Raw genomic sequence first — 12,463 nt, forward strand, 5'->3', positions numbered from 1 at the left:
CCAGGCACCCCACAGAGGTAACTTTAACCCTTGCTCTCTTTCCCATGAGGCTCCTTACTCTCCCTCAGTGGAACTTCATGCACACTCCTAAGAGCGCTATGCTCCTGCTCCTGCCTGCCTCCCCAACTTTTTCCTAAGTTGTAGGCAGTTCATAGGCCTTAACCAATAGAATTCTTACACACACACACACACACACACACACACACACACACACACACACACACACACACACACGGTGTTCTAGAGGCCTTTTAGATGGTGTGGAAAACTTCTTGGCTCTGACTCAAATTTGCCTGAATCAACAGTGGTTGTCAATAGATATTGGAGAAACCAATGTGCAGGTCCTGGGTGGAGCTCCAAGAACTTAGCGCACACTGAGCTGGCTTCTCCACTCTCTGGAATGCAGTATGCTGCCACTTCTGAGTTTAGGCTCCAGGATGAAAAGAAGAGGGTCAGAGGCCACAGACTGTGCAGAAATGAAAGTGCCTTTCTGCAGCCTCTACGGAACAGGGTCGGCTGCAGCTTCATTTGCCTCTGTTTTAGCTATGTAGGAAGGACCCTGGAGTTCTGCCTCTCCAGGAGGTCCTTCTCCAGCACCAGAGGTCAGTCAGCTGCTGGTGACTCACACTTCCTCACTTCCTGAACCTTTCAATGGTCCAGCCTGGGTCTGAAACGCTTCCCTAAAATGACTTGTTTTGTTCTAGGGTAGGAGCTCCATGTACGAGTGGCTTTGCATTTCTTCAGAAAAGAATAGCTGATGTGCAATCTCAGCCTTTCTGCAGAAGGATTTATCAGGGGCCAGCATGGGCTCTGTGAATTCTAGAGGCCATAAGGCCCAGGTGGTAATGCTGGGCCTCGACTGTGCTGGCAAGACCACAATCCTGTACAAACTGAAAGGAAACCGGCTGGTGGATACCCTACCCACTGTTGGTTTTAATGTAGAGCCTCTTGAGGCTCCTGGACATGTGTCGCTGACTCTCTGGGACATTGGGGGACAGACCCAGCTCAGGGCTACGTGGAAGGACTACCTGGAAGGCATTGACCTCCTTGTGTACGTGCTGGACAGCACAGATGAAGCCCGCTTGCCCGAGGCAGTGGCTGAGCTCGAGGAAGTCCTAGAAGACCCCAACATGGCTGGTGTTCCTTTCTTGGTACTGGCCAACAAGCAGGAGGCTCCTGATGCTCTACCATTGCTTGAAATCAGAAACAGGCTGGACCTGGAAAGGTTCCAAGACCATTGCTGGGAGCTGCGGGCTTGCAGCGCTCTCACAGGTCAGGGGCTACAGGAAGCCCGGCAGAGCCTGCTGCATTTGCTGAGATCCTGATGAAATGCAGTAACCTCTAACTCCAGGCTGGAGCAGGACAGGGAGCAGGGTCAGCCAGACCCCCTGAGCAGGCAAATAGATTATCCTTGCTTCTAAGAACAGGAGGGGCCAGCTGATCCTTGAGAAAGTGAAGCTCCGTTTGCCACATGAGAAACCACGTTTCTCTTGGACGGTGTGTTTTCTTCTCAGGACTTCTTCTCAGTGGCGGTTATGCGGAAAATCAACTGTTCTTCAAGTAACAATCGTCAGAGGGAATATAAAAACCCTCAGAATACCCCCATGTAACAGCTCAGTACCAAGTGTCAAAGTCACAAACTTGGTGACATAATTATTGATGACCAAGTTCACAAATGAAAAGAGGTTTCAAAACTACATCTGAGTGTCACTGGGCCTATCGCTGTTATCCGAGTGTCACTGGGCCTATCATTGTCATCCGAGTGTCACCAGGCCTATCACGGTCATCTGCCTGTCACTGGGCCTATCACAGTCATCAGGAGCGACTCTTCCTACTGGCCTTGGGGCAGAAGCCACTGTCACTGGTGGGCTCACAGCAGGAGGGGCAGGTCTGCTCTCATAATGCTGCAGAAGGCAGAAGTCCATGGGGCCCTAGATCCTCCCAGAATTCCCCCTGATCTCCAACTCTGACTAACTCTTTTCTGCCCTATATCCTCTGTTGTAAAAAAGTAAAATAAAACTCCTCTTATACTCTCCTTTTCTTCTTTTGTAGCACAAGTCTGTCCTTAAAGATTAGGAAAACAGGGGCTGGAAGATGGCTTAGCAGGTAATGGCGCTTGCTGCTAAGTCTAATGATCTGGGTTTAATCCCCAGAGAGAACTGATTCCTACAAATTGTCCTCGTGCTGTGGCATGTGTGTGTGTGTGTGTGTTTGTGTGTGTGTGTGCACGTGTATACAGGTGTGTCTGTGTGTGTGTGTGCACGTGTATGCATGTGTGTATGTGTATGTGTGATGTATATGTATGTGTGTGTGCAGGTGTGTCTGTGTACATGTGTGCATGTGTGTGTGTATGTGTGTGTGTATGCATGTGTGTATGTGTGTGTGTGATGTGTGTGTATGTGTGTGTGCAGGTGTGTCTGTGTACATGTATGCATGTGTGTGTATGTGTGATGTATATGTATGTGTGTGTGCATGTGTGTGTGTATGCGTGCATGCATGCAATGGCAAGTATGTGTCTTCCACCCTCAAGTGAATAATTATTTTTTAAAAATGTTTTCAATTAGAGCAAGCTCGGGATGTAGCTCAGTGCCTTGAATGCATGCACAAAGTTTTGGGTTCAATCTCTAGCATTGGATTGGGTGTGCAAGAAGTGTAAATATCAGTGCCTGCTTGAAATCCCAGTGTTCGGGAGTCAGAGATGTGAGGAGGACCATGAACTGAAGTCCAGCAGGAGCTGCAAGATAAAACAACAATAACAAAATAGATCAGATGAGTTGGCTTTAATGGAAAATATGTAGAGAGTGAGAGCACTTTATTTGTGGCAAAACCAAAAGCAAACACCTGGTGTTTGAAGCTCTGAGGTCAGGCCTGCCTGGTCTAGACAGCAAGACCCCGAGAAAGAAGGAGAGGGGGTGATAAATCAAGAGACAGACAGACAGACAGGAAGGAAGGAAGGAAGGAAGGAAGGAAGGAAGGAAGGAAGGAAGGAAAGAAGGGAGGCAGGAGAGATGGCTCAGTAGTTAAGAGCACTGGCTGCTCTTCCAGAGGTCCTGGGTTCAATTCCCAGCACCCACATGGCAGCTCACAACTGTCTGTAACTCCAGTTCCAGGTGATCTGACACCCTCACACAGACATACATGCAGGTAAAACACCAATACACATTAAATAAATAAATAAATGAATGAATGAATGAATGAATGAATAAATAAATAAATAAATAAATAAATAAATAAATAAATAAAATTTGAGAGAAAGAAAGGAAAGAGAAGAGAGAAAGGGAAAAAGAAAGGATTGGTGAAGGAAACAAAGAAACAAAATCCGACCAGCAAACCACTGTTGCCTGGGGACCAGGACTGATGGATGAGTTGTGACCTGGTGATCCTGGTGACAGCAACAGTTCCCTTTCACTACAACATGGACAGGAGGGACAGATGGGGTGCTGCTGTGATTGTGTATTGTGAAGACACATTTGGGCTCCATATTGTGAAAGGGAGTCGTGCATGTGCATGTTATTAGGAGCTTGGTGTCTACGTGTTGGAAATGGTCTTGTTCTGAGTTAACCCCTCCCAGCCCAGATGCTCCCGGAGGAGTACAAGTTAGACACTGGCAGAAAACGACTAGACTCAGCACTAAGTGTGGACCCAGACATCTACAGAGGGAGGGAAGAGATCGAGGGATGGTGAGAGATACGGAAGTCTCAGAAACGCTGACCACCAGACAGGAAAGACAAGACAGACCTCTGGAGTGACTAGTGGCCTTTGTCTACACCCACTCCTGCCCCCACCGCCGTTGAGTCTGTTGGTAGAGAGGATATGAAAGGCAGTTTTTAGGGTGTTCAACAGCTTCCTTGTCTCTCTGAATAAAGCACCCATTGGCCTTTGTAGTGAGGGAGCCATAAAGTTCCAGTTCTGGCTTACAGAATGTGTTTCCGGTCATTTTTCTACAGAAGAGGATCCAACGAGCTTGATCAAACTTTCAAAGATGTGGGTGACTCCCAAAAGAACCCCAAAAGCTCTAGTCTTACCATCCTGCTCCAGAACATGGTCTGACATCTTGAGCTTTTTCATAACAACGCTTACCTACAGCACTCAGGCGAAGTGACAGCCTCGTGTCCCACTCTGCTAACAGACTACAGCTCCTGGGGTGGCACTGCTGAAACTGTCCCCAGAGCAACCAACACGAAAAAGTAAAAAGGAACGCATTTGTGGTTTCTCTACACTCTCAGAATTCACCGAGTAAGGTCATAACTGCATGTTTTGTTGTCTGTAATTTGCCAAGTAGTCCTAATTACTCTTAACAGCTGGCTAGTGTGCACGCACACACACACACACACACACACACACACACACACACACACACACACAGCACTGGTGACAAAAGGGTTAAGGATGCCTTCAAGTTCAAAGAGGCCTTTCAGAATGCAGAGGCAGAGAGTTAAGGAGACAAGAGTCACTGTAGGTTGTTAGGAAAGACACTGAGGCACCCAGGTGTGAAGGTTGAAGGGAGACAGGACTTTAAGGTGGACCTGTGGAGCAGACAACACTTGGCTAATGAACCATGCTGAGTTGCAGGCCCAGAGTAGCTGACTGTTGTCTGTCTGTCAGTCCTCTGCTTTGTAGTATTCAGGTGGGTGCCTTTCACTCTCCTTAGTCTACTGTGTGCAGTAAGTTCTTGGGCCTAGTTTTTAAACAGAGTTTTAATCTCTCCGTGTGTTCATCAGGTCTTCATTTTTATTTTGTATGATTGAGACAGTCTCACTGTATAGCCCTGACTAGCATGGGATCGCTCTGTAGATCAGGCTAGCCTTGAACTCACAATGATCTGCCTGCCTCTGCCTCATGAGTGCTGAGATTAAAGGCCACCACAACCAACCCACATGATCTCAGTTCACTCTGAGTTTACAGCTGGTATTTGTCTCAGTGTCTGCTCTCAAAACACAGCCTGCAGCTGCTTGTGAATGGAGTGACCCAGGGCAAAGCATGACTGGAAGCCACTGTTTCACACTGTGGAGTCACTTAGAGCAGGGTACAAGGGCCAGGGTTCAATCCCTAAAACTGTCTTTTAAAGAGTAGGGGAGAGGCCTGGGGAGATGGCTCAGCGGTTAAGAGCACTGATGGCTTCTTCCAGAGGTCCTGAGTTCAATTCCCAGCAACTACATGGTGGCTCACAACCATCTGTAATGGGATCCAATGTCCTCTTCTGGTGTGTCTGAAGAGAGCTACAGTGATGTACTCATATAAATAAAATAAATAGATCTTTTTTTAATAAGTGGGGGAGAGTGGCGGGAGAGGGATGGTTCTCCTGATCCTGATTTTTCCTGTAACATTTATTGGAGGTGGCTTGTCATTTTAAGTTCTTTCTTTGGTCTCTTGTACTTATATGCATCTCTTTAAAAAGCTACCCAGATATGCCTCTGTTGTAGTAAATATTAAAAAAGAATTACCTCTCCACGCTAGTGCCAGCTCCCGTGGGCCACATGGCATCTGCAGGGTATTTTCATCTCAATCAGCGAAGCGTCTCAATGCTAAGCTCCCAATCTCCATCCCATGCTACTCTCTGAGCCCAGCAGCTGCCGCCCTCTACAACTCTCTTACTGTGGACTCTGCTCACATCCCCAGCATCCGCCCCCTGTGGTTAAAGTCACAACTCCCAGTAACCCATTAAAATCAAAACTCAATAAGCCTGTAATTTAGCAATCAGATTTATATCAGTAAGTCCTCACCCCACGAAATGTCCACACAATAAACTCTGAACCAATTAATATTAATTTAAACCACCCACCTAGATAAGACAAATTGTCCTATAAAAAAATCCATCCCTTATGAAATATTCACAACTACTTGTGGCCCTTTAAGGCCACACAGATCTGGGCCATCTTCTCCTCCATCTTGGTTCTTCTTCCTCTTTCTCCTCCCTCTCCTCTCTTCAAAACTCAGCCCGCCTTACTTTTTCACTGCCCAATCATAGGCCTTGCCTTACCTTGTGCCTGCCCTCACCTGCACATAGACAACAATCTACAGGCCTCTGTGTAGCTCTGGGCTGTAGAGATGAGATAAAGGGAGAAGGGGGCCTCCCAGTCTCCACGGAGGAAGGGGAGTCAGACTTAGGTTCCAGCTGCAAACCACCCCTGTCCTGGAAATAAACGTTTGTTTTCCTTTGAGTAAAGACAAGCAGCTCATGGTGGCGGTGGCTTCATTTTCCAGGTGAGTCCAGGGTGAACCCGAGTGACAGAATCAGCCTCTTTGGCTTGAGAACACTGTCTTCCTGCCCACCATTGCTAACTCTAGAGGAACTGCTTGCAGTGTGCCCAGGCCTAACTGAAAGCCTATTCGATGCTCATCGGAGTCTGTCCTTCCTCTCCAGGCACCAATGCCTGGATCCGGAGCTTTTCCTTTCACTCACATGGGAAAGAAGAGCACAAGGCCCCAGTGGGTCCTAGGTTTTGAAGGACCCTGTATTAAGTCTAGAATTCTCCCTGACGGCTGGCCAGGCAGTGCAGAGTAGTCATGGCCTTGAAGAAGACGCAGGTTTGCTGTTCTGCACTCACATTGGCAGGCTCCCACTCACCCGTAACTCCAGCTCCAAGAGGCTGATGCTCTCTTCTGGCCTCTGTGGGCACCGCACACATACTATCCACACACTTACATGCAAACAAACACTCATATTCATAAAATAAACACATCATTTAAAAAAAAAGAAATATTTAAATTCTGCCCCATATCTCAAGCTAACAAACCCTCTCAGCCTGGGCACATAGACATTTCTGTGGCCTGCCTATTCCAGGCATGAAATTGTAAACCCAACAAACCAGGTCTCATAGAAGCACTTTGATTGTCCAAATAAAAGGAGGCTTTGTGGTTATAAATGGCCTCTCGTTTATTAAGTGGACAGCACCACACGCCACCGCGCCTTGCAGTCCTTTCCTGGGATTCCACAGACTTTAGTGCCAGGTGCTGCGTTGCTGACTTAGCTGAGGGCAGGTGTGAGTGACATAACGTCGTTAAGTAGCAATGTTTGTGTTCTATGAAAAGTCTTCTATGAGAATCGCCACCCAAAGGAAGCTATGACCCACCTTCTATTCCCATCAGTGCTGTCTAAATGAGGGTAAGGGTGCTGCTCTGGGTTTGAAGTCCATTAGAACGGACCAATATCACCTCCACTTCCACTAACCAGGTACCCCAGGCAGATTGCCCACTTCACAGGATCCTGTTTTAGCCCAGGCTGCCCTTCTGTGAGCCTCAGTCTCCTGATGGTGCATACTATAATCCCTTACCTCTACTCCTCTCATTGCCCTCCCCTCTTCTCCCTCCCTCTTCTGCCCCTTACTCCTCCCCTCCCTACCTCCTCTCTATACACTCTTCTCTTCTCTTCTCTTAAAACTCCCTCTTCTCTTAAAAACTCGCTGACCAAGCTTTAGCCTCATCCTGAAATCCCACCTGGGATTACAGGCCCAGGAAACCATGTTTGGAAGGTCATGTATACTTTAATGCCAATGAATCGTCAAGATGTGGGGAGGAGCTTTAGATAGTCAAGGCTCTAAGTTCAGAAGAGACAAAGTGTGAATGCAAAGTACCAGAGGGAGGAAGGGACCCTTGTCAGGAGATAATGAATCTGAGTAATCATCCCTATAACCAGCACCCATGGGGGACGAAGGTGTCACCTCCCGTAGCTTATATACAGGCCAAGAACAAACTAAGGAAGCCACACAGAGCTAACTGGCTGACCCTGAGCACCTCTTCAGGCTGGGATTTCATGGGATCTACTAGCTTGCCCTTCTCTAATTCACAATTCTGCGGAGTCTCTCTGTTAGTGACTGGCCTCCTGGGACTCAAAGCAGGGATGACAGCTTTGAGAAAGATCAGGCTGGGGTAGGGTAAAGCTTAGGAAAGATTCAGCACAAAGGTGAAGTTAAATGGGGGGGGGGGGGTGCTGGTGCCCAGGCAAGCAGAAGGAGCTGTGACCTTCAATGGGGAAGCCACATCTCCCTGACTGAGCCCTAGACTTGTAGAGTAGCTCCTCTCAGGGGCAGCACCTTTGCCAGCAGTAGATTACAGGCATTTTAGCCCCATGTAAGCAGAGGGTATCTTAGTTTGTTTTTAAGAGTGTCATGTAGCTTAGGCTGGACTCATACTTGATGTGCAGCCAGCACTTGTCATTTTAGTGTCATTGTTTGGGGTGTCTTTAGGGCATGACGCGTTGTCTCTGAAGGCAATTTCTGCTTTATCAGTTGAGTAGAAGTTTCTAGACTTTCAGTCAACCTGGAAGAAAGTCCGCCTTTTCAGACCCTCTTAAGTTCCCTATTCTTTCTGCCTTCCTCCCACGTCCCAGGCAGAAGAATGAGCACAGCACAGACCCTTCCTATTAGGCAAGATGGGGTCAAATTCCCCAGGGTAGTCAGATGATCGCTGGAGAGAGAGAGTCTGAGGGTTGTTTGTTCAGCCAGGCGGGGTCACAAGGCTCTTACACAAGTGTGTGGCCTCAACATAAGCCTGGTTTCCTTTAAGCCAGGATGACTCAGCAGCTCTGGGAGGACCTCAGGGACACTCTCCTGCAGGTCCTCTGGCCCCTTGCAGCCAGCATGTAGATAATACCAGAAACAAGGCCAGACCTGATTCCGAGGCCGTCATGCCTCTGGGTGGGGGTAGGGAATCTATAGGGAAATCAAGGAAAGGAAATTATTGAGTTATTAGCCTAAGTAGTAACATGCATACACACATATGATTGTACTCTATCCCCAAACCTCATCAGACAGGCAATAAGGGAATTAAAGAAGGAAAACAAAAGAAAAAAGAAAAGAAACAAAATTTCATAAAAGCCAAAAAAAAAAAAAAAAAAAAAAGCAGAAGAGAGAGTCACAGTTTTGAGATGAAGAATGAAATCATAGCATGTGAAAATAGCTCACAGGACTAAAAGACCAAGCCTCAGATGCCCTGGGTATGAGTACCGTATCTGTCTATGCAGCTCGCCGGACTTCATCTCTGCCACATACAGGTAGGTTTAAGAGGAGGCAGCATTAACCCATCTGATGTGCCCAAATGCAAAAAGGTCTGCCCTGGTTTTGGAGACAAAGCACAGAGACATTCAGCAACTTGGGTGATTAATGCACAGCACTTGTTTAGAGGCACATCTCCAGAGACCACTCTCTCCAATGACACGGAAGCTAGGCTCCAAAATCTGGAGCCCTCAGGATATGCCACAGGAAGGACCAAGGTGTGGTCAAAACAGAACTGGTAGAAAGTCTAGAGAGAGCATGACCCTCAGGCCATCCTCTCACTTCATACCAGCAGCAATTGCCCCTCTGTCACTAAGCAGAACACTACTGTTTTCTTCTCCGGTGGCCATGCCCACAGGGAGCATAGAGGAAGCTTCACATGAGAAACTGGAGAAGTGAGGGGAAGACCATGAACTGATAAGAGGTTGTCCAGGCCTTTTCCACTTAGCTCTCATGTCTGACAGAAAGCACGTGTGCCCCACACCAGGACTGAGATCCTGACGAGCTGAAGGTCAACACTGGCATTTAAAGATTCTCAGATGACAAGCCTTTCCCATGTGCACAGTATTTTTCCATTTCCTCCTTCATTTTCAATACAGAAAAATTAGAAAAATATGCAAGTATCAAAATGATATCAAACTTAATGACAATAACACAGAATTCCAAAGGATGATATAAGAAGGCCTTCGAAAGTCTATGGACAATGTAAACAGTAAGCCTGTTCTATAGTCCACAAGATAAGATGCAGATAGATCCCAAGTCTATGCTGATATGTCTATAATCAAATGGCTAAGTTTGAAGAGAAAACCTTACAAGAGAATGCCAATTCATAAGTGTAAAAGGAATGAGGGGAACAGAAAGTCACCCTAGAATATTCTTTTCTTTTTTTTTTCAGAGCTGGGGACCGAACCCAGCACCCTAGAATATTCTAGTAATAACTGTTGCAGGTAAAAATTCATCAATGGATGCTTAAAATTATGTGGTGAAAGTTTTAGATAAGCTGAGTATTTGGACAATCTCAAAATCTGTTCAGCAACACCTGTTGTTGGCAGAAGTAATTTCAGCAAGGCATAGCAGTACACACCTACAGTCTCACCATTTGGGAAGAGGAGGTATGAAGATGAGGAGTTCAAGATCATCCTTGGCTACATAGCAAGGTTGAGGTTAGCTTGGCTACATGAGGCCTTGTCTCAAAAACAAACAAAACCAAAAAAAAAAAAATTACGTGGTTATGGGAAATTCAATTGGCAGATATAGTCTATAGCCAATTGAAAGTCTTCATTCCAGCCAGCTGGACTACATTCAGGTATTCAGAACTTAAGTATAGTCTTGGGTGCTTAGGGTAAAGGGTTTATAAAGACAAAAACCACATCCCAGTATCTCTACAGCCACAGGGGGACATTTTGCTCAAGCAAGCGGTTTAACAGAAGCTAATATAAGCAGTTAGCTGGAGGGGGAGGATTGCACAAGCAGGCAGTTTAACAGAAGCTAAGGTAAGTTAGCTGGAGCATCTTGACCTTGGGTTCCTAGAATAGTTGGGTAATTTTTCCACAGGCTTCTCTATCAAGGAAATACCATTCTAGCTAAAACCTAAAGTTCCCTCAGCAAGAATACAAGATGAAGAAACCTCCTCACTATCTTACCCTGTCACAGTGTTATAGTGGGAAAACACAGAAGCCACTTTAGCCATGTGATTAAGTGTGGTTCCATGTGTGTCTTGAAACATGAGGAAAGCTGGGCTACATTCCACCCTTCGTTGCCATCAGGTGTTGGTCTTACAGGAAGCACCTATATATTGCTTAAGGGGTAGGAAGATGCAGCCTAAGACGGGGACCCCAGCCTGGATGAGAAATGACACAGGCTGAGGCCAAAGATGGGGTTCCCTAACTCCCAGACATCCAGGCGCCACTGGAAATTGTATAGAGCTGGGAACAGAGCCCCACCCCCAAGACCCTACAGGCCTGAAAGGATGAACCTGAGAGGCTGGGAGAAGGGGAACTCCCACTTAGCTTAGTGGGAATTTTGTACAACAAAGGCTTCTCCATGGCCCCCACTGCGGTCCTTGATGAAAGAGACAGTCCTTGCTTGTCCAAACTGTTTATTGATTGTTCATCATGGAAAATGGATGCACACAACTTTCTCAGGGTGGATCAGAGATTAAATACCTTCTGGAGGAAGGAATATCCAGGAATGAAAGCTTATTGGCTAAACTCTCAGGGCTTCTAGATACCTCAATAACATAGAGAACTCTGTTCTGCGCTACATGATCAGTGATCACATTCTTTATGTGGGGAGTTGTGGTCATGTGCTCTAGGTCACAAATCTGGTCGGAAGCAGGTGAAACATCTACCTTCCTCAGATGGGTGCCAGGGTTTCTAAACCCCCTCGACCTTACCAAGTTTCCTGGCACAGCCCAAGCCCCCACAATTGAGGTCAGAATCAGTAACATCAATAAAAGAAATAGCTTTCACCTCACAGGAATGAAAGACATAGTTTATTATGGAGCCAAATATGAGGGACCATAGTCCAAAACCACAAATTTTGGTCTCCCAAAATACCATGCTCCAATGAGATAGCAATTTCATGAACTTTTTATGATTAAAAAAAAGCCATAAATCAAGACAGTTTCCAAATACATTGATGGATACATCAAGTAGGTGAGCTATAGCAAGCTAAGAAAACTGTTCTAGGCCTTGGATAATGTGTGACAACACTCTTAGCCCTCAGTTGGTGGGAAATCAAGTTTTCCTAATACATTCTAAAAGGTTTTGATCTCTTGGTCAGGATATTAGGTCTAGCTTTATCTGTTAGTCATGGGTGCTACGTATAATACAAAGAAATGTAAGGAATGGCCCAAGAGAAATTGTAGTTTGGGTTCTAGACCTGTAACATTCCAACCTCCCCATATCCTGAAGTTCTACTCAGTCAACTGGCCTTTGTGGACTTAACAACTAGCTAGGAATTTCCATTCATTCCAGAACAAGTCTTATAGGCTTCATGCCTCCCTGGTCTGATGCACAAACAAAGGCCTTAAATCTGACCCACTGTAATCATAAGGAAAACCTCAGACAAATCCAAACTCAACAACATTCTACAGAATGGCAACGTCATGAGAAACAAAGAAAGACCGAGATCCTGGTCCAGATTAGAACACCCAACAGCTACATGCAATGTAGAATCTTGGATGACAGTTTTTGGAGATACTGGTGAAACCAAGTTTGCAGTACAGAAAAGCACAGTGCATGAAAGAATTTCCTGCTTTGGACAACTGTACTGTGGCTATGTGAGATGCCAATGTGGAGGGGAGATGGGTAAAGCCATCTGCATGGCTCAACTCCTCCTCTGTGAATCTGAAATCATTTCAAAACAAGAACACACCCAAGGACACATACACACAGCCTAAAGGAGAATTATCTCCAGACAACAGTTTTCTATCCAATCTAACCATAGACGCACTTTGGTGACAGAAC

At 46.2% G+C, this 12,463-nt stretch overlaps 1 protein-coding gene across 2 annotated transcripts in view; it reads left to right on the top strand.

The window, feature by feature from the left end:
* The window catches only part of Arl11 (ADP-ribosylation factor like GTPase 11), a 2,248-nt gene extending 209 nt beyond the window's left edge, over positions 1-2,039 (top strand). The window contains exons 1-2 of one of the 2 annotated variants that reach the window (XM_017599762.3): positions 1-17; positions 705-2,035. The exon at positions 1-17 is cut by the window's left edge and continues 209 nt beyond it. In XM_017599762.3, coding sequence (XP_017455251.1) covers positions 804-1,325 — 522 coding nt within the window. In that variant the 5' untranslated portion in view covers positions 1-17; positions 705-803 and the 3' untranslated portion in view covers positions 1,326-2,035. Of the gene's footprint in view, positions 18-704 lie in introns of both variants that reach the window. The other variant, NM_001013433.1, reaches the window with a different exon arrangement.
* The last annotated feature ends 10,424 nt before the right edge of the window (positions 2,040-12,463 follow it).

Source organism: Rattus norvegicus, chromosome 15 (assembly GCF_036323735.1).
Source record: "Rattus norvegicus strain BN/NHsdMcwi chromosome 15, GRCr8, whole genome shotgun sequence".
NCBI lineage: Eukaryota > Metazoa > Chordata > Mammalia > Rodentia > Muridae > Rattus > Rattus norvegicus.